This window comes from Rana temporaria, chromosome 4 (assembly GCF_905171775.1).
Source record: "Rana temporaria chromosome 4, aRanTem1.1, whole genome shotgun sequence".
Taxonomy (NCBI): Eukaryota; Metazoa; Chordata; class Amphibia; order Anura; family Ranidae; genus Rana; species Rana temporaria.
In genome coordinates this window covers 342375989-342399889 of record NC_053492.1, presented here as the reverse complement: position 1 = coordinate 342399889, position 23901 = coordinate 342375989, and the positions used below count along the sequence as shown (strand labels likewise).

Sequence of the window (23901 nt, the reverse complement as noted above, 5' to 3'; positions counted from 1 at the left end):
GACCCCGTTCTGGATAGACACCCTCCCCCTTTGGGTGGCCACGTGAGAGCGAGGCCTGCTTTGGCTAAATTCATAGAGGAGGTGGGGTGGACAGATCCCTGGAGGAATAGGAACCCCTTAGAGAGACAATTCTCCTGCTTTTCTAAAACGCACATGTCTCTGTCCAGGATTGAGTTAAGTTTATGCTCCCTGTCAGCGTCCCAGTACATTGAGAAAGTGCAGTATCTTCCTAGAAGTATCTCGGACCATTCCCCCCTTCTGCTTCACTTGAGGGTCAGGCCAGAGTCACACCTACCAAGGGCACCATGGAAATTAAACGCCTTCTGGCTGAATCTCTTCCCATCCCACACTAAAATTGACCGTGAAATAGTAGCCTTTTGGCAAGGACATGCGGACAGTCCCGACCTGGGTGTCACCTGGGACGCTTTTAAGGCCTTCCTGAGGGGGATATTCATATCTGAGGTTAGAAACGGGTTTATTGTTGGAGAGAATGGACTTTCTAGGCACCAATAGTTGACAAAAAATAATAATTTATTGATACAACCCCAAAAATGGGTAATGAACCAATATTACAGTACATATAAAACATTCATTTTTAAAAAACACATAAATTGTCACAGAACATTCCTGTGATGAAAACAAATGAGGATAAATCCCCTAAAACCAATACAAGTCCACTAGGGACAGCAACGTGGATTGATGACCAGCGTGGTTGTTAGTAGACGTAATTTCGCATAAGCTCTACATGTTTCGCAGTTTTAGTGCTTCTTCGGGAGCTATAAATATTCTAAGAAGGAAGAAATAGTAAACTTATTATTGGTTTCCAATTTAATGTATTGTTTGTCATTTGTAGATAAAAACATTTATTCAAATGTGCGTGAACGCACTATAACCAAAAAACGCATGCATTAATGGTCGAGGTTGCTACAACACCACCAAAAGGACAGCACAAATAGGGGTACCACATGCAAGAACTGTAGGAACATACCACATAGTCAAAGTAATGGTAGAAAGAGTAAAATCATGCAAAGAGCTGAGACCCATATTATAGATGTGCTTTGAATAGCTGAGGGTGTCATATAGTAAAGACAGGAAATAATGACCGTGATAATGTGAACAGAACATAGAGGCTATAGTGACTCCCCTAGATGACTGTAGGTGAAACGAAGCCTGTGTAAAAAGAACAGTATGAAATATGGCCAAAGCCAAAATATTGATAGACATACCATCCACGGTAATGGATAGAATTAGTATGATATTTAAATTGTATCAGCTGGATCAAAGAGTAGAATGTCCAAGCATAAATGACGGCATATATAGATGGATCTAGTGGGGCCAGATAAAACAAATATAATAAATACCTTAGATGCAAATGGTTTCTCCCACCGTAATGAAAGAAAGAAAGAAATATATATTGTGGTCAAAAGGTGTCATAATAGGGACGTACATACCCAGATATATAGTGCAGCAAACAAGGAGCTGATCAGATTAGTAAACGGGTAGAATGGTGCAGGTCTAACCTGCATGTGTAAGCATGAGGAAAAAATACCATAAGAGCAGGGAGAAGAAAACATCCCTGCAGACAGAGATCAGGAAATCAGAGATGCTGCTGTAAGCTGGATGGGTGTCTGGTCAAAAAGAAAGAGCATAGGTATATGTTAAGTCTGGAACATTACCTCACTAGGAGGCATAAATGAATAACAGAAGGATCAGTGCAGAGGGACCCTATCTACACTTACCAAATATCGGCCGTCATAATGGAAAGGGCTTGTAGCAGTGGGGAGAGAGCCTCTACTCACTTGGGCTGTCTGTTCCATTATAAAGGCATGTCTCCAGTCACGTGTGCGGGTGGGACTTCCGCATCACGTGACTCAGCCAGTATCCCCGCGGACCAATCACCCTGCTGTAAAGCCCTGCGAGCGTCACATGACGCTCACAGCAGGCTTACACACTGCAGGGCGGGTTCGACGGGGAGGGGAGGAGCGGAGATGCATGTCCCGCCAATGGAAGGAGTCAGGGCGTGTCCCGAGTCCACCGCATATTCCCGATGGCAGAACCATTAAGGCAGCGCTGAACGGGGGAAATGCTCCACTTAATCCCCAGTAACCACGGCGTGTAAACACGCCATGGTCACCTGGCTGTACAGATCCAGCAGTGAACCCCCGAGGGACGCGCAAATCCACAGTGACATTGGTGCAACCTAGACCATAAGCATACAACAGTAAGAATACTGTGCCAAAAAAGCAAAAAGTGTGTTTAAAGTAGTATGTCTATCCACCTAACAGCTGCGTGTGGATGACAGTCAATATACAGAGTATCTCAGTTTGTAAAGCAAATTACATAGACATTTTTTCAGAACAAAATATTATTATCATCTTAGTCGTAATAAGATAATCAAAAAATGATAAGGAGCAGAAAGGAAGAAGAAAATGGAAACATTATTATAAAGGGCACACGGCGGGGAGGGGGGAGCAGAGCCGCAGATATCACTCAGAAAAACGTACTATCAGTATTTGTATATAATAGATAGAACACTTGAAGGCTTTTATCTTTTTCAGGCGAGCCCTTAAAGTAGTAATGTTCCAAAATACAAAAATACTCCATGAAAGGACCTCCATGTTGCAATCTCATAGATCACATAAAACTGTTATATACAAAACTGTAATGCGGCCCTAAAGGTCGCAGCATGGTTTATCAGAGAAATGATTTGTACGTTTGTACTTCGTCAATACCCGGAGGTTGGGTGGCATTGAGTCTTTCAATCCATTTTGTTTCACTTTGTAGGATTTTTTTGTCCCAATCGCTTCCTCTTGGGTCGCGTTCAATCACAGCGAGAACCGAGAATGAGGCTGAAGATGTATTAAACAGATGGTAAAGATCTAGATGGCGACTTACGGGTGTCAGGATTTTGCCACTAGAGGAATAATATACATGGTCTCTTATACGATGACGTGGTGGCCGGATAGTCTTTCCGACATAATAGACACCACAAGAACACGTCATAAGATAAACCACACCCATAGTGTCGCAATCTGCTCTAAACCTTGGTTTAAATCTTTCACCATTGGGTAAGATAAATTTGTTTCCTGTTGCAATATATTGGCAAAATGCACAATGTCCACACCTAAAGATACCCTTGGCAGACGGAACAATTCGCCCCCCGGGGGCATAGTGGCTACAAGTAAGTTGGTCTCTTAGCGATGTTGATCGCCTAAACACCATCTCAGTGCGTTCACCCACATATTTGCTGAGGATTGAATCCTCCAGCAAAATGTGCCAGTCTTTGGTGATTACCTCTCTCAATTCAGTCTGTTGGTCAGAGTACTTGGTAATGAATTTAACAGAGCCATAAGGGTCCTGTGGTGTGCGAACTTGGTGCAGCAATGAGTTTCTAGATTGTTGTATTGTTCGATTGTACGCTTTACGCAACAGGGTTTTGGAATATCTCTGTGCCAGTAAACGATCTCTTAACAGATTGGCATGATGTTTGAAATCTGCATCGTGTGTACAATTACGCCTTAATCTAAGGTATTGTGCATAGGGTATACTGCGTTTCAGCGGGGTGGCATGTGCACTCGCCGAGTGTAAGATGGTATTACCCGCGGTTTCCTTGAGGTATAAGGTGGATGCTAGGTGGTTGTCACGATCGATGAAAACTTCAACATCAAGGAAAGAGATCCTACGGGGATGACTACTGACCGTGAATTTCAAATTGTAGTTGTTATTGTTCAATACATTGGCGAATTCAGTCAGGGCCGACTGCGAATCGGTCCAAACTTAAAAAATATCGTCAATATAACGAAGCCATACCGGTGCCTGATTGGTATATTCAGACAACTGTTCATCTGCAAAGATGTCCCGCTCCCACCCCCCCAGGTACAGGTTTGCGTAGGACGGTGCACAGCAAGTGCCCATGGCCACGCCCTGTACCTGGAGGTAGTGGGAGCCATTGAAGGTGAACCAGTTATGAGTCAAGATGAACATGAGTAATTTTAAAATAAATTCATTAAATGGCCATGAGTGGTGGTCTTGTTCCATGAGGAAAGTGCGTGCCATTCCGACGCCCTGCTCGTGAGGGATACTGGAGTACAAGGCCTCCACATCCAGAGTCACAAGCAGGGCGTCAGAAGGGACAGGCATTCCCTCAGTTTGTTTCAGGAGATCCAATGTATCCTTAACAAATGATGGTAGTCGCGTGACATGTGGTGTCAAGAAAAAAAAAAATCGATGAATCTGCTCGCGTTTTCAGTAATAGATCCAATGCCAAATACAATAGGCCTACCGGGGGGGGGCTTTTAAGTTCTTATGTACCTTGGGTAGGGCATAAAATGTAGGTGCCCATGGGAATTTGGTGTTAAGGTAATCATAAGTTTCTTGATCTATCGTACCTTTCATAAATGCCTCACCTATCAATGCTTTGTACTCATTCGTGTAGTGTGCCACTGAAACCACTGCAATTCTATGATACCAGGAAAGATTGGACAAAATGTCCATACACATTTTGATGTATTGTTCGTGAGTGAACAGTACAATGTTACCTCCTTTGTCGGAGGGTTTAATTATAAGATCCGAGTGGTTCTTTAATTTGCCAATAGAATGTATTTGTTGTTGCGTCAGATTGGGTTGTTTGGGATTAATGTCAAGTAGTTTAACGGTAGCCAATAAAAAAGTCCAGACAAAGGAGTTGGTGGTAAGATCCGGGAATTTCGTTGATTTGGGTTTAAATTTGCGACTAGGCAATACAATAGTAGAGGGTGCAGGTATATCAACATTAGATGACCCAGAGGGTGTTTGTTCTAATTAATTTTCCTCTAATAGTAATACCAAATCTCTGAAGGCATGGAATTCGGCCATCGTAAAGTGTTTGATCCTTTCAGCTAGTTCTTTGTCTTTCTTGGATCGTAGTCGATCCTGATCGAATAGGTATTTGTATGTCAATTTTCTAGCGAAGAGATAGAAATCTTCGATCGTATCATATTTGTCAAGTTGTGATGTGGGACAAAAACTGAGTCCAAAATGTAGCACTTCCAACTCTTCTTCAGAGAAGTTGTAGGGGGTCAAATTGATGATACTGCACCCTACGTTTGGGGAGTTTGTGACAGGGCCAATGGAAAATTAGACTGAGGGCCCAGAAGAGGCTAGGTGAGAATCTAGTGTGCTTTGTCTGGTAGCGGTGATACCCGCATTAACCAGACTAGGTGACAAAAGTGAGGTATTTTGTGTTGTGCGTACAGGTTGTTGCCCCATATTAGGTAAGTTAGATCTTTGGGCTTGTAAGGGAGTGTCTCCCCTTTCAGTGGGTTGCAGCATTTGTAAAGCTTGGGATGCTATTGGTCCCAGGTAGTTGAGCTGCTGTCCCGGGACAGCAGTACCTCCACTTGTACCTATATGTGACGTTCCTTGCTGTGGGTGCCCTGTACGTGCTATAGGGCCCAAATTCGTCTCTGGACGTTTTTTTTAGGAAGTAGTGTGGCCAGGTGAGTACCATTATGTCCCCTTTTGCGAGTGTTGGCATTGGTATAGGGACGTGTCCCAGAAGAGGGGAAGGAAGTGGAAGGGTGAGACATTAGGGGGGTATTGATGAATCGGACTCAGAATCCTCCTCTCTAGAGCTTTATACCAAGTTGGTGTTAGGTCTCCGGCCTGGCTTGCCCTTCCTGGAATTCGGTGCTGTTGAATTCCAGTGATAGGCAAAGCCCTCAGTAAAGGCCATTTTGTCTTTGTAGATTTTTGTCTGTTTCTTTGATATAATATCCTTAATGAGTTTGGTAAGATATTCTTTCAGCTCCTGCCATTTTTTCTCAAACAGTTTGTGGCTTTTGACATAATCATATTGGGTTTGTAGGGCGACTAATTCCTGGTCAAGCGCTTGGAGATCGGATTTATACTGGGTAACTAGTATTTTAATCAGTTCTGTACTGCATCTTGTGAGCTCAGATTCCCAGTTTCGTCTAAACTCTGGTGTGGAGTTTCCAAACGATGGGAACAACTGGATTCTGAGACCCACTGGGCAGACTCTATCCTGTATATACTGTTGAAAGAATTCAATATGCCAGTATAGGTTCGACTTCTTCTTGAGAAGTCTCCTTGCTTTAGTCATGTATTGATTCAAACCTAGGTCATCCCTAGTGTCAATATTACAGTTGGTATGTATTTCCTTCATATAAAACGACCAGGCATCCCCTACAAAATCCATTTTCAAATTTCCAGCAAACAATAAACCACAAACTGAACCAGTGGCAGGCAAAGCAGCTTGTAGAAGTAATACAGGCTTAACAAAAAAAGGGAAAACAACCAATAGAAAGGGGGAGAAACAGTCTCCCAGCGTAATATCGGAGGTTAACGATGTTAAGCATAATACAACTCTCCATAGAGAGCAGGCTGCACAGATGGTTAAACGCCTAGAGGCAGAATACATTGCAAACTCAGGGGAGGGCTCTCGTGAGGCGTGGAGAGCAGCTCAAGATGCACTTAGCAGAATTGATGCTTCTGCCGCGGACAAGAAAAGGTTCTTTAATAAATTAGCCTTTTATGAGGAGGGGGAGCAGACTGCTGGCCAAAATAGTACACTCGCAGGAGTCATCCCCATAAAAAATTAATTGGGGAGGGTGGTGAATGCCCCGGATCTGGTGATGGGTGAACTGGTGGACTTCTACTCAGAGCTATACGGCACGAGGCAGGCCCACACAGTGGAGGAGGTTCGGGATTTTCTGCAGGGGATAGAGCTACCGTGTCCGACGGAGTCCCAGGCGGAGACTCTAGAGGCTCCCATTATTATTGAGGAGATGGTTCTTGCTACCAACTCCTTTCCCAATTCCAAGGCACCCGGGGACGACGGCATCCCAATTGAAGTCTATAAACAGTACGGTGATGTAATCCTACCGAGATTGCTCCGTACACTGAACTCAGCCAGGGTCTTGCAGCAACTTCCTGACTATGAGGCAGGCGAGCATAGTCCTATTACTTAAACCGGGGAAGGACCCGCTAGATCCGGGCTCGTACAGGCCGATATCGCTCCTCCAGACTGATATAAAAATTCTTGCCAAGGTATTAGCTGTAAGACTTAATAAGGTAATAGCGTATATTATTCACCCGGATCAATCCGGTTTTATACCGGAAAGGTCCACTGCCATCAACCTCCGGAGACTTTTTCTTAACATACAGTCCCCGGCTGACAATTTTGGGGATAGGGCACTGCTGTCGCTTGATGCGCATAAAGCATTTGATAGCATTGAATGACAATACCTATGGGCGACATTGTCCAAATTTGGCTTTGGACCGATATTCCAATCCTGGGTTCAACTTTTGTATAACTCCCCTTCGGCGGTCATTAGAGAGGCAGGCAGGGGGTCTTCCCCCTTCCCATTACACAGAGGAACCTGCCAGGGGTGCCCCCTGTCGCCCCTGCTATTCGCCATCGCCATAGAACCTATGGCTGAGATGGTGCGTTCCAACCCCTTAATAACCGGCTTTAAATATGGACAAATACATGAAAAGATTATGCTCTATGCAGACGATACTATGTTGCTGCTCGGGGACACGTCAGGTTCCCTGGGGGAGGCCATGGCAGTGATTCAAAGGTTTGGTTCGTACTCTGGCGTGAAAAACAATTGGACCAAGTCAGCAATTATGAGGCTGGACTCTACAGCCCCAGAGAGCCCCGTGCTGCAGAATATTCCCGTATCAGTGAAATTTAAGTACTTGGGCATTTGGGTCACACCACAACCACGTGATTATATCACTCTAAACCTTTCTCCCTTACTGAACCGGATTAGAGACAAGGCAAAAATATGGTCAAAGCTGAAAATGTCCCTGGTGGGAAGAGTAAACCTTATAAAAATGATATTTATGCCACAGCTCCTGTATATTCTTCATAATACCCCGATGGTAATCCCATTGAAGTTCTTTAGGATAATCAATTCCCTATTCAGGGCTTTCATTTGGCTTAACAAGTACCCTAGAATCAAATTAGAACAGTTACAAAAGTCCAAGGAGCTGGGCGGGCTTGCCCTCCCTAATCCGTGGCTTTACTATCTAGCCGCTCAATTACAACATATTGCCCGGTGGGTGTCAGGAGGACTTAGAGGGGATCCTATGAATACTTTGTTAAGATACACCTCAGGCGCAGACACAGTAGTTATGGGCCTCGAAGCGTTACAATTTGCCAAATCTAACAAGCGCTTTCCCACCTATGCTTTGATTCAAAAAAATTTGGAACAAGGCGCGTCAGCTCCAGGATGTTGAGGGTTTCACAAGACATAGCCCAATATGGAAAAAACAGTATTATGGGGTATTGGCTCAGTTGACGTGTGAGGAGAAATGGAGAAGGTTTGGGGTGACGCATTTGGTTCACATTTTTTCGGGCGGCAGGCTGCTCCCCTTTACAGAACTACAAGAGAGGTTTGGACTGCCTCAGTCCATGTACTTTTATTTACAGCTGAGTCACGCTGTCAGGGCCCAAGCGGGAGACAACCCGTGGACTCTCTCCTCCGCTCCGATTTTCCAATACATGACCTGTTTTAAGGGCTTTATTTCAAGTTCGTACTCCATGTTGCTCTCCTCATTCCTAAAGGGGTTTCCTGCAAAAGTACTGTCTTCCTGGGAGAGGGACGTGGGGACCTTTGACACTGACCACGTTGTTTTCGGCCACGATCCCCCAGGACCCAAAAGGTCTGTGTCCTGGGCGTCCTGGACGATATACCGCTTGAGGACAATCCTAAACAGGCCATTGGTAGGGCCCTCTTTCAGGCCCGTAAACTCATTCTCTATCATTGGAAGGTGACTGAGCCTCCCAAGATCAGCGAATGGATAACGCAGATGGGAGCTACGCTACGCTGCGCATGGAGAAATACATTTACCAGCACAGTCTGTGCGTCTCTGGTGGAAGAGGACAAATTCTCTGTTAGGTACCTTTCGACCAGGTCTACAAGTTTGTCTGCGGTTTCCGGACCACCATGGTTCACCAATTTCTGCAGGGTGTTAGGAGGAGACCTAAGAAATTTGTCCATATCTACTTGCTCCAAAATTTTTGGTCCGGACAGAGTTTCTAGCTGCAGCCATTTCTTAGCCAAATGGATGAGGTCATACATCTGCGACCGAGGTGGCTTCTTCAGCTGATAACTCCAATTGTGGACCCGCTGAGCACGGAAATCCAGGGTTACACCAAAACGTGCCAATATTTCCTCTTTTAACCGATCATAGTTTTTCGCGTCTGCCAGCTCCAAATCAAAATATGCCTTTTGGGCTTCTCCAGATAATAGGGGGGCCACTTTCCGCTGCTCTCTCAAACGTGGTCAGAAACATCTTAGGGTCCTCATCTGCAGTCATCTTTGGCAATAAGTGTCTTACCCGAAAAGTCGGTATGTTACTGGCCTGACTCCCAGCCTCGGTCTGCTGTCTCTGAAGCTGTTTCACGATGGCCTCCATTCTAAGCCTGCAATGCTCTCTTGGTGAGCCTGTTGTTGCGCTGCAATGCTCTCTTGGTGAGCCTGTTATTGCGCTGCGTTAACCTGTTGTTGAGCTGCAATGCTCCGCTGCAAACCTGCATTCGTCTGCTGTTGATTTGCATTTGCAATAGCCAGCTGTTTCAGTATATCCTCCATTTTGGGTTTACTTTAACTGCCAGCGGCACTCCACCATGTGTAAGGGGTTAGGTCGGTAGCGGGGGTGTGTGACCCCCTGGATGGGTTCACTACACACTGAACGATATAGAGAAACAGCCGAAGACGGTTGAAAACAAAGAATTTGGTTTATTCTTCCATCTTGCTGGAAACAAGTGCAAGCATCCAAACAGCATAAACAAAATAAAACATAAAATAAACCCTGGCCACTTGGGGCGTCTACCTTCACCACACAGGAACCCATCTATAGAATCTGGCACAGCCTACTGCTGAGCAGACACTGCTGGTCATACAGCAGAAAAACAAATAGTCTTTTTGATTTTTATCACACAGAAAAATCAACAGCACCTCACCTCTTCAGAAGTATTTCTGTTCACTGCTCTCCTTCACTCAAAAAGCCTCAAGATGCAGCATTTAGTAGTAATCCTCTGGATTACTTATAGAGGCCTTAATTGCCTCATTCTGAACAGCTGAAGTTTTTCCAACACCCTTAAACCTTCCTGGCTACTTCTGCAGCTGACACCTGATAATAATTGGTGTATTGTCTAAACAAGGCAGAAATGTATCTCCCGTCTGTGACAACACCCACAGATTTACCTGACTTCCCGTCACAATTTCTCCGGTAGGATATACAGGATCAATGATAGGTCATCTGATAAATGCAGCAAAAAGTTGCATTGCAACAAAATGGAAAGACCCCGTGGCACCCCCAATATCTAGGCTGAAAAAAGTAAGGAAAATAGGGATAATGGAGAAACTCCTGCCAAGAACAATAGATAAGAAAGAGCAAATCAAAATGATATGGGCACATTGGGAACTATTTGTACAATCGGAAGAAGGTGAAAAGCTACTAGGGGAACAAGAATAAAGATTAACAGGCGGAAGAAAGAAGGGAAACAGAAGAGAGATTATACCGCGTACGGAGGGGAGGGGCAGCGGAGGAGGGGAGGTGTATTGTCGTTTTTTTTTCTTCTCTTTTTCTCCGGTCCGTGGGTATACACGGCCGGAGGAGGAGAAGGAGGAGATGGGGGTCCAGAGGTAGGGATAAAGGGGGAGGGAATGAGGGGATAAAATGAGGAAGGAAGTGTGACGGGGATAACGAGGGAATTAGTCTATTATATATAGAGAATATATGTATATTTAGGACAGAGATGAAACACTTGGGGTAGTTTGAAATTTAGTTAAAAATAGCGAGTATTTGGTTCACTACATCTCTTTGGGGGATGGATTGTAAACTGTCAGTGATACAGATATTATAATATCCTTCGGTAGTAATCTATGAATAGTAAACAGAGATGGAGAGAGAAGAAATGTATTATCCATATATATGTTGATGTCTAGGACTGTGCCTAGTCCTCTTCTTATGTTTCCTGTATCGCTTTATTGCCTTTTGTTTTTTGGAAAAGAAACAAAATAAAAATATAGAATTAAAAAAAAAAATTCCAAGTGATTAAACTTAGTGTCCAAAAAAATCTTCTTAAAAAATCTTGCTTGAAACCTTCCACCACACCATAGTGCTCAGTGATTCCACACCCTAAGGAATTGCACTTACCAATAGGACATGCCTTGCACTCACATGCTTGGCAGTATAGCTGAATAAAGTCTCCAAAAGGTAATAATCGATTCCACCAGTGGTCCAATATATCAAAAATTTGCTCCACATGTAAAAATAAAATGGCTCCAATAGTGAAGTATATCAAAACTAATTTATTAAAAGCAGCATAAGAAACCTTCACACATTGCATTCACACCTATCAAAACAAATAGAGGCACTTCAACAATGAACTCGGCAGTGGGCTCCAAACCAAACACAATCTTGCAATGAGCTTGTTGTATTATGGTCTCGGTGGACCTAAAGTTAACCGTAAGTCTCACCACCCGCTCCGTTCTCCTCTTCACTCCAAAGCACTACACACTCGGCGGTCGGTAATCCGAACGTTTTCTGGAACACGAGTAGTAAGCCGTGTAACCACTCTGGTTACACGGCTTACTACTCATGTTCCAGAAAACGTGGTGTGGTGGAAGGTTTCAAGCACTTTAAGTTTAATCTCTTGGAATTTAATCACTTATGAACTTGGCTTAATTTATTAGCAGGCGAATGTGGCCCTCCATGCATTCATACACATTGAATCCGGCCCTTAAATGGAAAAAGGATTCTGACCCCTACCTTAAACTGAGTTCTACCCAAAAATGGATTTCCCCCCCCCCCTCCAGTGTCACATTTGGCACCTTTCAGTGGGGAGGAGAGAGCAGAGACCTGTGTAATACAGGTATTTGCTTCCACTTCCGGGCATAGATCACTGCGGTGATCTACGCCACATCGGGCACCTTCTCTGCGCCCCCCCCCCCCCCCCGTCTTCTAGGAGACACACAGGTCCCAGAAAACAGCAGGGACCAGTAGGTTAGAGCAGCGCGACTCGCGCATCCACAGTAGGGAACCAGGAAGTGAAGCTGCTAGGCTTCACTTCCTGATTCCCTTAACGAAGATGGCGGCGCCTCCACCCGAGAGCGAGATCGGCTTCGGGTGCCGACATAGCAGGCGCCCAGGACAGGCAAGTGTCCATATATTAAAAGTCAGCAGCTGCTGTATTTGTAGCTGCTGGCTTTTAATAATTTTTTCGGCAGAACACCACTTTAAGAGTTTTATCTGTTCGTTAGGACAGACAATGATCACATCTAGTTCACAATTGATAAGATCTGCAAGCACAGGACAGAGGGGGTTAATTTAGTTAAACTTTACTCCCAGCCCCCTCTTAAACAATACATAAAAGCGACGGCTATGTAGAATTTTTAGGCATGTAAAAAAGGCAAGCATCTGTTGTCACCAAGCTTATAAAACTGAATGACAAGCTGAAAGTAGGCGGTGCGGTCTGCATTTAAGCATGTATCTGCGCATACAGAGGTTAGTTCAGGTAAGTGACAGATGTCCGGCCCTGGAAACAGAAAGACTTCACATAACTGCTGGATGTTCGAACACGTGCTTACAGTGGCAGACTGCTCCCGCACTTTCCAGTCCTATGTTATCCATTTTGCACCAGATTAGTGGCTGCTAATGATCGGAACACCTGAGATTGTGCCAGCAGGTAGTCTTGATATACTTGCCACAGGAATCTTGCAGAAGCGCTCTTTTTGTCCATATGAATGAGGCCTAAGATAGGTGGGGGGGTTTTCTCTGAAATGCTTTAGGACTTAACATAGTTGTCACCAACATACTGTGTGATAAGCGGAACATTTTCACAGCATATCATACGGTTCCATTAAGGGTTAAAAGATTCCCATTTCTGAGTTTGCAGATTCCAGAATGGTTTCATGTGCACCAATAGGATGTAAAGTTAGCAGGTTCCTCTTTCCATATAGTTTACTTTACAGGAAAACAATTTTCCCATGTAAAACTGGGCTATGTGCGCAAACATTTACATGCTCAAAATGCAATGACAAAACAATTCTTTAAAAATATATTTTTCCCTTTTCAATCAGGTAAACTTACTCTGAGCGTCGCTTTACTTTTTTAACAGCATAGTCCTTTTGATCCAATTTTTTTCTGGCTTTAAAAACTGTTCCATATCCACCAGAACCGAGTCTTATTATGTTGTCAAAATCCTGAAGAAATCTGAGGAAAAAAATTACATAAAATGCATACATGTGTATTAAAATAAAGAACAAAATTAACTAGAAAGAAAAGCTGGCATTTATTTTAAAGTTTTAAACGCTAGTTACATTTTTTGGTTGTAAACTGAAACCTAATGGTGCTTTCATTGGCTCCAATTTCTATAAATACTAGGGCTGTTACTGATCAAAATGTTTGTGTTCGATTAATCGACTAATTTTAATTATAACGCACATACAGATCCAACTACTTTGAGCTGATCTCCTCCTTGCAGGCTGATTCCCAGTGCAGCTACCAACCACTGAAAAAATGGATAACAGGATACAAAAAAACACACAAAGGCAGTGCTCGATGGGAATAGCATTAAAACTTTTATAGTCTTCAAGTAGGTAACAAAATAAATATTGCACTGGAGATAAAATCGATGTAGCTACATAAACTGTAAAAAATGGTGCGAGTAATACCAAACAGTAACAAAAGCAGTCATAAAAACATGAAGCCAAGTATAATACTGGTATAAAAATGTGTACAACGATAACACTGCTGAATCCAGATGAGGAGGGGTTCACATCAGTCCATTGGCATGTAGATGTCCCGTGAAGGGAACTATCACAACTCCCAAGTGGATGGCTGTAGAATCCCAGATTGATAGAGGGAAGTGTAACAGATAGTAAGGTTCCGCCAGCATGCAGATATGAAGGCACAGCAAAGGAATCCTTCAGATGGACACGGCACGTCCCCGGATCTCCGACAGAACTGTCTTTTTTCCTTACAATTAAGGGCTGGTCCCCTTCTTTGCTGTACAGACTGGGTCTGCATTGTGGTTCATTGGTCTCCAATGTAAAAAAAACAAAACAAAAACATTTGGTACATATTCCCTCATGCAATCCATCAATTTATCGTCTTTTTTTTGCTTTAAAAAAAGACCCAAAATTTGGAAAAAAAAAATAGTTTTTCATAGTTTCGATCAGAAAATTTTGCAAATAAGTAATTTTTCTCCTTCACTGAGGAGGTTGCACTGATGTGGAGGCACTAATATGCCGAACAGATAGGTGTTACAGATAGGTGGCACTGATGGGCAAGCACTGAAAGGAAGCACTGATTGGTGTCTCCGATGGGCACAGACTGGCATCACTTGCTGGGCACTGTTGGGGCTGCACTGATGATGCCCTTTTTACCTGTACGGTCTCCCCTGCAAGGAGATGCCACTGATCGGCTCTCCTCTCCTCACACTCTGTCAGTGTAAGGCAAGGAGAGCCGATAAACGACACTTCTGCATTTAAACGTGATTGAACACGACGGATCACATGGGTAATGAATGGTGAACTGATTGAAGTGATGGCCACTAGCAAGGCCAATTTCTGAGATAGTGTTAAGAGGGGAATTTCTCTGATGTTCTCAAAGAGAGGTTCCTGAAGAACCGAGAGCACCAGATTAAAATCCTATGGAGGAAGTGGTGGTCTAATTGAGAGACATTGAGGGAATCACATGTTGAACCCCCTGTACAAACCCACCAGCGAATGGGACGCCAAGGGTCGTTAAATGAAAACAGCCAAGACTGAAATCTGTCCCTTAATGGTGCTTAAGTCAAGTTTCTGATCCACTCCACGCTATAAAAACAGCAGGACCCTGGAAACCGAATATGCCCGTGGACGCCACTCCATCTCTTCGCACATAGAGATGTAGGCCTTCCAAGTGCGATAGTAGATCTTCCGAGAAGAGGACTCCTGTGCCCAATGGTTGAAATGACCGAATCTGACAGACCTCGGTCCCTTAGTACCTGGCTTTCAATAGCCATGCCGTCAAAGCCAGTGACTGTAAAGCAGGATGAAGAATGGGACCTTGAGAAAGAAGGTCCTCCCGCATTGGCAGACGCCAAGGTGTATTTGCCACCAGGCGCACAAGGTCGGCGTACCAGGGACGCCGGGCCCAATCTGGAGCAATTAAAATGACTGGGATGCCTTCGGACTCTACTCTGCGGAGCAGACGAGGAAGCAACTTCAGTGGAGGAAAGGCATAGATAAGTCGATACTGACCCCACAGGGCCAACAACGCGTCTGCCCAGGGATCTCTGGACCTGGCCACGAACCGTGACACCTTGCGATTGAGTCGAAAAGGCAGGAGATCCACGTCCGGTGTGCCCCACCTCCAGCAAATGAGTTGAAACACCTCTGGATGTAACGACCGTTCCCCCTTGGTCCAGTATCTGGCGACTAAGATAGTCCCGCCTGATAGTTTTCTACGCCTGGAATGTAAATGGCCGATAGAGCCGGCATGCTTCTTTCCGCCCATCGCAGGATGTAAGCGACCTTCGACGCCGCAGCCAAGCTCCTTGTTCCTCCCTGATGGTTGACATAAGCCACAGCCGTGGCGTTGTCCGACTGGATACTGATTAGACGTCCTTGTAGCCTGTGCGACCATGAGGATAGACACAAACTAATCACTCGAAGCTCCAGTACATTGATCGGCAGGCAGGATTCGACCGGAGTCAAGCGACCCTGGGCCGACTGGACCCCCCAGACTCGCCCCCCCCAACCTGCGAGGCTGGTGTCCGTCATGATCAGAGTCCACTGGAAGGGAAGGAGCGACTTCCTGGACTAAAGAGCTGGGGATCTCAGCCACCAACTGAGAGGCCCTGACCAGGTGACTCACCTGAATCTGATGATCCAGAGACAAAAAGATTTGTTCCATTTGGACAGGATCTCCTTCTGCAAGACTCGAGTGTGGAATTGGGCATACAGTACTGCCTCGAAGGAGGCTACCATGAGGCCCAGGACTTGCATGCAAAAACAGAGAGAAGACCATTTGCAGGAGGATGCTAACAACTTCACCACAGTTTGGAGTGTCTGCAACTTTTCCAAAGGAAGGAAGGCTCTCGCCTCCGAGGAGTCCAGGATCAACCCTAGGTACTCCAGACGCTGAGTCGGTACCAACACCAACTTCTGAATGATCAACACCAAACCAAAATTCCCGGAGGGTCTGACTGGCTATAGACACGTCCTCCTCTAATTCTGAGCCGAAAGCAGCTCTCAGAAGATCGTCCAAGTAGCCCACGATAGCAATGCCTCGCTGTCTAAACAAAGCCAGAATCGGGGCGAGAAACCGATCGCAAAGTGCATAAATCTCTGGTGTCTGGCGCAGATGTGGACATGCAAGTATGCGCCTTGATGTCCAAAGATGCCAGAAAATCCCCCGGATGGAGCGCAGCAACCACCGAACGAATTGATTCCATCCAGAACTTTCGAACATTTACAAAAGCATTGAGGGCCTTGAGGTCCAAGATGGGACGAACTCCGTCCTTCTTTAAGACCACAAACAGATTCGAGTAGAATCCCTGAAACCTTTCCCCCAATGGCACAGGTAAAATTACCCCGCACCTCAACAAATCTTGTATTGCCCCCATTAAGGCAGACCGACGAGCCAGGAGATTTTAGGGAAAGAATCTGTACCCCAAAATGACCACCTGGCAGACCCACCATTGGGAGAGCAGGGAGGTCCACCCAGCTGCAAACCCGCAAAGCCGCCCCCCACCCATGAGTCGGGCTGGGCAAAACTTCATGCGGTAGCAGGCTTGTTTGCCGGCTTGCGCACTCGGACGCTTCTGTCCCCCAGCTGGACCTTTGTCTGCTTGGGAGGATCTGCCAGCGGACCCGGACTGATAAAAATACTGCCTTTCGCGGGAAAGGAGTGCCCCGTCTTACGGCACGACTCCTTCCCCTTAGCGGACTGAGGGAGAAGTGTGCTCTTACCTCCAGTGACATCCTTAATGTCATCCAATGAGGTACCAAAAAGCCTACCACCTTTGAAAGGCAAATCTGCTAGGGTTTACTTGGAAGCTTGGTCAGCGGACCAGCATTTCAGCCAAATCAGGCGGCGCAATACCACGGCAGATACAGAGGCTCTTGAGATCAAGGGGGCCGCAAGGAGTGGCATCACAGACACACACAAGGCCCTGTACCAACTGGTCGGCCAGCCTTACACACTCTGGAGGAAGCTGATACTCCTCCACTGTTTGGTGTCTGACACTCACTGAATGGGCAAAGAAATTGCACCAAAGTCGCAGCCAAGATAGGCCGCAATGCTGACCCCAGCATGGTGAACATGGAACGGCTCACCGCTTTGGACCTTCTATCAGTAGGGTCCTTAAAAGCAGGGTTCCCCTCAACTGGAATAGTGGTTACTTTATTTAACCGAGAGACCAGGGGATCAACGACTGGAGGAGAAGCCCATTTTTTCACGAGGCTCTCTTCAAAAGGGATAACGGACCGCCAATCGCTGAGGGACCACAAAGGACTTCTGCGGTCATTCCCATCCCTTATCTATGAACTTATAAAAGTAAGATACTTAAGGAAAAACCTAAACCGAGCGGTTCGTTTTGTGCGACCCAAAGGAGACTGACCCCTCCCCTCCATGGACGATTCAGCTGTATCCTCCAGCTTGAGAGAGTCCCTCACAGCTCTGATAAGTGCACTTACAAGTGCCCTGTCTTGCGCTGACCCGGACAAAGGGTCCATCTCACCGGGAAGGTCCTGGTCCGCATCCTCTGACACTCCAGACCCGGGGTCCTGAATCGGAGTCAGAGCATTCCCCTGAAGATGGCGGGGGAAGGGGGCACTTTTTACCCCCCTTACACCCGCACGCTGCTTCCACCCTGGCAACAAATGACTCCAGGTCTGTCGACAAGGTATCCATGGGGACCGCAGTTGCAGGGGCACCGGCTGCTGCCTCTGGAATGATTGTGAAAGAAAGGCCAGCTACTGACTCCATATTGCACACCGACAGCCCCTAGGGACTAATGCCGCGTACACACGGTCTTTTTTGGGATGAAATAAAACGTTTTTAAAAACGTCATTTAAAATGATCGTGTGTGGGCTTCACATCGTTTTTTGTCTTCTAAAAAACAACCCAAAAATGTTTTGAATATGCTTCAATTTTTTGTCGTTTTTCAAAATGTCGTTCGTGTCATAAAAAATGATCGTGTGTGGGCTAAAACAACGCTTTAAACGACGTTTTAAACCCGCGCTTGCTCAGAAGCAAGTTATGAACCGTGCTTTGCTAGAGCATTTTCAGAAAACGATGGTGTGTGGGCAACGTCGTTTTTTATGATGAAGTTAGAAAAACGTTGTTTTTTCATGATGAAAAACGTTGTTTTATTTCATCACAAAAAAACGTCCGTGTGTACGCGGCATTAGTCAAGACACCTTAAACAATTAATGTCCACCCTCCTTGCCGCACAGACCGGGGGGGGGGTTACCCAGGGAACTCACCACCCAGCAAAAGACCGTTCAGCGCCACAGCCCGCTCTCTGTTCGAACACAGCGGGTGCCTGAGGAAACCTGAGAGGTGAATTGCGCTGTTCGCGCCGTGTAGGAATCCAGCCAGCGCTAGAGGCCAAAACCTAATCCAAAATGGCCGCCAGACGCCTTTTTCTGTAGGATGAGACTAGAAAAGGGCGCGGACCACAAGAAAATGGCCGCCCGCAATGCAGCTCTGCGTCAAAGCGCAGCCACGGCAAAATGGCCGCCAATGGAAAAATATAATGTAAAAGACAAGCAAGGGAAAAATTGCGCCTGAACACCGCAATGTGGATGAGAGTCCCCCCACAGGCATAGCCCGGTCGCAGCGAGCCCCGCTAGGCCAGGAGAAAAAGGTGACAGAGGGCAGAGAAAGGGAGGACAGGAGGAACTGCAGAGGAAGGAGAAACCGTACTTGCTTGTCCTTGTGAGGACCTGCTAGTGCGTTCCCGACAGGCCTACAAGCGAGTAGTACGGAGTAGCCGTCAGCCCGGTCCACTGTGACTGAGACAACAACAGCCCGGTCATATGTGGACCTCGGAGCAAAAAATCACCGGCCACCCCTGGAGCTATGGTGTCCGGTGTGGCTGACCCAGCGCGTAGCTAAGGTCTGCTCATGCTCGATGGCCAGACTGGGGGGACTACAAGGATCTATAATATCCAACCTGTCACCCAGCAGGCAGTTGATAGATTTCTCAAAATATCAAGACTTGAAATGTCAAGACTTGAAATGTCAAGACTTGAAATGTCAAGACTTGAAATGTCAAGACTTGAAATGTCAAGACTTGAAATGTCAAGACTTGAAATGTCAAGACTTGAAAAGGCTGTGTCCGTCCATGGACGAAAAGAGAAAGTGCCATTTGACCTTAGTTATAGCAAGAGGTCAAAGATGGAGCTGAGCAGAGTATAATATGTGGTGGAGTGCACTGGTGTCACTGTGGGAATATTTATAGAAGCTTTGGAAATTACCACATTTTCCACACTGGTGTTGAAATGCACACAAACACAGTGTTTGGACAGACACACATGGGAGTAGATACCAGGACAATTCTCCTCCTCAGACCACGACGCTCCTGTACAGTGGACTCCAACCCGGGCTCTTGTTCTGACAGGCCAATCCCAACAAGAGAAGATTGCTGCGATATCCGACGTTTGGCTCCTGACCACATACTACAAATATCCAGATTCTCTGGATTATATGCTGAGCTCCATTGTGATCATCCTGACGGCTAAGGTACTGGGAGACCAGACTTCCCACAGGCCCTATTAGACTGATGCAAAACAGTCTTTTCATCTGGTAAGCAGGCAATCATATACTACTTCACGGGTGCACTGGTGACAGCTTATCTCACATCAATCAAGAGTTTTCACACTGTTTGCATAAATACTCTCTCTCACAAGAAAGAATGTTGGATAAAGTCACTTGAACTTTTACTTCACGGCTTTTAAGGACTTTTTTTCTTTAATACACTAATTTTTTAATTTTTTATTTCCTTACTATTCTGGCTTTTCAGCCTATTCCAGAATGAACTCTATGCTCAATTATTAATTTATATGAAGCAAATTATCACTTACTAGCGCTGCACTGTTTTTTTCTTTTTTATGGTTATTAAGTTGTTGTACACAATTTTAGTGCAAGCAGCTGTTTACATTTGTATTTATTTCAATATTATTTAATTTAGCGCAGCGTCAACCTTCGGGTTTTTTTCTATCTTTAATATCTCTGACTTAGGCTGGTCGTATCTATGCGCCCGATTCATAGAATCAGTTACGCATAGAAATGCCTAAGATCCGACAGGTGTAACTGTGTTACACTGTCGGATCTTAACTGCAATTTAAAAATGGCCGCGGGGGGCGTTCTCGCTGATTTACACTGAGAAATATGTAAATCAGCGAGATACGGCAATTCACGAACGTACACGGACCCGACGCAGTGTTACGACGTTTCCGTAGCGGCTTTCCCGGCCTATACTTACCCCTGCTTCTATGAGGCGCAGCCAATGTTAAGTATAGCCGCCGTTCCCACGTCGATTTTTGTTTTTTTTTTATGTCGTTTGCGCAAGTCGTTCTCGAATACGGATGGACGTCATTTACGTAAGCGTCGAAACCATTGACGTCCTAGCGACGTCAGTGGGAGCAATGCATGCTGGGAAATTTCGTGGACGGCGCATGCGCATTTAAATCGGCGCGGGAACGCGCCTGATTTAAATAGTACACTTCCCCTAGCCGCGGAATTTGAATTCCGCCGGGGGATTTACGATCCACCGCCACAAGTTTGGAGGTAAGTGTTTAGTGAATTAGCCACTTGCCTCTCAAACTTGCGCCAGCGGATCTTAAATCACATAGATCACACGGATCTAAAGATCCGCTGATCTATGTGAATCTAGCCCACTGAGTTAATTGGCGCACCACAAAGCATCACAGCCGTGGTAGTGTGAATGGACCCGAGCGCCCATCATTTTATTTTGTAGGTAGGCAGTAAAAATGCAATTCAACTGCCTGTTTTTACCACCTCTTTGCAGCCCATGAGAACTAAGCCTTACATAGGTAGACATAGTCATCTAAATGAATGTAAACTAAAAAAAAAAAAAAAAACTCTTTAGCCTAAGCTTTATACATTTGTGTCACAAGTGTAGGTCACAATCAAAAAGATACAGACTTACAATTTGTCTTCAGTGGGTTTATCATTTACTTGTTCTTGATTTGAGAAGTTGGCTGCTATTCGCCTTAAAAGAAAAAGAAAGTCGCACAGTAGTAAACATTTCAAAAATGTTACTTTTATTAAATACTCATATTTGCATAAAAAAATGGGCATAACTAAAATTTACCTGTGAGGTTTGCTTGGGTGAATTGGGGTTTCAGTGCATGACGGCTGAGCGGTTGTTATCTAAGTGAAATTTAAACTTAATTTTAGAAAAGCAAATTGTTTCATGAATGGCAAAATATTAAAAACAGCTCAAAATCTTTACTGTAAAAAAAATCAAATACATCTCTTAGCCAATCACCATATAGCACCCCATGTGCTTCCTTAACCACTTTAGCCCCCTTAATGACCAGGCCCTTTTTTTGCTATATGGCACTGTGTCGCTTTAACTGACAATTGCGTAGGCGTGCGACGTTGTACCCAAACAAAAACAGGATTTTTTAAACAGCTTACCTGTAAAATCCTTTTCTTGGAGTACACCACGGGACACAGAGCCTTTCTTTACATAATGGGTTAAGGGTCACCAGCGGTGATTGGACACTGGCACAACCAATTGAAGACAGTTCCCCTCCCCTCTTTATCGTACACCATGGGACACAGATTTTATCTTTACATAATGGGACGTCCCAGAGCAATGCTCCATATGAGGGGGGGGGGGGGACACAGATCAAACAAGCCGCCATGGACCAGAAGCTTTATACTGCTGCCTGCAGCACACTTCGCCTGAAGGCGGCATCCTCCTGTCCTTTCACGTCCATTTGATAAAATTTGGAAAATGTGTGGTCTGAGGACCAAGTTGCAGCTTTACAGATCTGAGTCACCGAAGCCTGGTGGTGCACTGCCCATGAAGCACTTATCGCCCTTGTAGAGTGCGCCCTAACAGAAAAAGGAAGAGTCCTATTCTTTAAACCAGGGGTCCTCAAACTACGGCCCGCGGGCCACATGCGGCCCGCGGAGGACTTTAATCCGGCCCGCCCGTCCCTGACAGGCAATGCCGGCCGGTTACACAGCAATCCTGCTGTGTCACGGAGATCTCCGTGAAACACAGCGTTAACAGTTCCGGCGCGCTGTGTTAAATGTCCCGCCCTCCTCCTCCTAGAAGACTAGCTTGTGTGATAGAGCCAGTGTGCTGTCTGTCACACAAGCTGGTCTAGGAGGAGGAGGAGGGCGGGACATTTAACACAGCGCGCCGGAACTGTTACAGTGGGGGAGCATCGTGACAGCCAGACTGACACAGCACAAAACAGTAAGGAGGCTGTGAAGTGCTTACAATGGGGGGGGGGGGGGGCTGGCTTGCGATTGTGAGGGGAGCTAAAGTTTATTTTTAATGATGATGATGATGATGGGGGGTGGCTATATTGTGAGAGGAGCTAAAGATTATTTTATTGATGATGATGATGATGATGATGGTGGGGGGGGGGGGGGGTGGCTGGATTGTGAGGGGCGCTAAAGATTATTTTAATAAGGATGATGATGGTGGCTGGATTGTGAGGGGAGCTAAAGATTATTTTAATAATGATGATGATGGTGGGGGGTGGCTGGCTTGCGATTGTGAGGGGAGCTTAAGATTATTTTAATAATGATGATGATGATGGGGGTGGGGGGGCTGGCTTGCGATGGTGAGGGGAGCTAAAGATTTTTTAATGATGATGGTGGGGGCTGGCTTGCAATGGTGAGGGGAGCTGATGGGTTTTTAATGATGATGGTGGGGGGGGGGGGGGCTGGCTTATGATGGTGAGGGGAGCGGATGATTTTTTAATGATGATGAAGGGGGGGGGGGGCCTGGCTTACGATAATGATGGTGGTGGGGGGGGGGGTTTAAACCAGGGGTCCTCAAACTACGGCCCGCGTGAATTTTTAATGATGATGATGGTGGGGCTGATGATTTTGTAATGATGATGATGGTGGGGGGGGGGGGGGCTGATGATGGTGAGGTGGGCTGATGGTGATGTAATTAATGATGGTGATGATGGGGCTGATGATGTAATGATGATGATGGTGGGGGGGGGGGGGCTGATGATGATGATGATGATGATGTAATGATGATTGGGGAGCTTGCAATGTTCTTGATCGGCTTGCAATTAATAATTGTGGGGGGGGGGTTGCAATGAGGGGCTTACAATGATGATGGCGAGGGGGGCTTGCAATGAGGGGATGATGGTGAGGTGGGGGGGCTTGCAATGATCATGATCGGTTTGCAATTAATGATTGTGAGGGGGGGGGGCTTATAATGATGAAGGGGGAGGGTTGTATTTGTTCCCATTTTGTTTTTTTCACTTCAAAAACATATATGTGCAGTGTGCATAGGAAATTGTTCATAGTTTTTTTATAGTCCGGCCCTCTAACGGTCTGAGGGACAGTGAACCGGCCCCCTGTTTAAAAAGTTTGAGGACCCCTGCTTTAAACCATAGGCTTGAATAATTGTCGGTCGAATCCACCTGGAGATAGTGGATCTTGATGCCGCTTGTCCCTTCTTGGGACCATCTGGCAAAATAAATAAAACATCTGTTTTACGTATCTGAGCGGTTGCCTGCAGATACGCCTTAACTGTTCTCACAAGATCTAGAGAGTGTAATCATTTTTCCTCCACTGTCCGCGGGATCCTGAAAAAAGGAAGGCAGGACAATGTCCTGTCTTAAATGAAAAGCCGACACCACCTTAGGTAAAAAGGCAGGA

General features: G+C 45.6%; 1 protein-coding gene and 1 long non-coding RNA gene across 5 annotated transcripts in view; both read right to left on the bottom strand.

The window, feature by feature from the left end:
• The window catches only part of LOC120937510 (interferon-induced, double-stranded RNA-activated protein kinase-like), a 349006-nt gene that overhangs the window by 125619 nt on the left and 199486 nt on the right, over positions 1–23901 (bottom strand). For all 3 annotated transcript variants that reach the window (XM_040350789.1, XM_040350790.1, XM_040350791.1), the window contains 3 exons: positions 21350–21408; positions 21185–21247; positions 13108–13230 (listed from right to left, as the gene is read on the bottom strand). In XM_040350789.1, the coding sequence (XP_040206723.1) occupies positions 13108–13230; positions 21185–21247; positions 21350–21408 (245 nt within the window). The remainder of the gene's footprint in view (positions 1–13107; positions 13231–21184; positions 21248–21349; positions 21409–23901) is intronic.
• LOC120937511 lies at positions 511–7955 on the bottom strand. 2 transcript variants are annotated; one of them, XR_005748729.1, is made up of 3 exons: positions 1740–7955; positions 1452–1628; positions 511–787 (listed from the first exon to the last, which is right to left on the bottom strand). It is a non-coding gene; the product is annotated as an uncharacterized LOC120937511 (long non-coding RNA). The 2 variants fall into 2 exon arrangements; XR_005748728.1 differs by lacking the exon at positions 1740–7955 and having other exon boundaries at positions 1452–1727.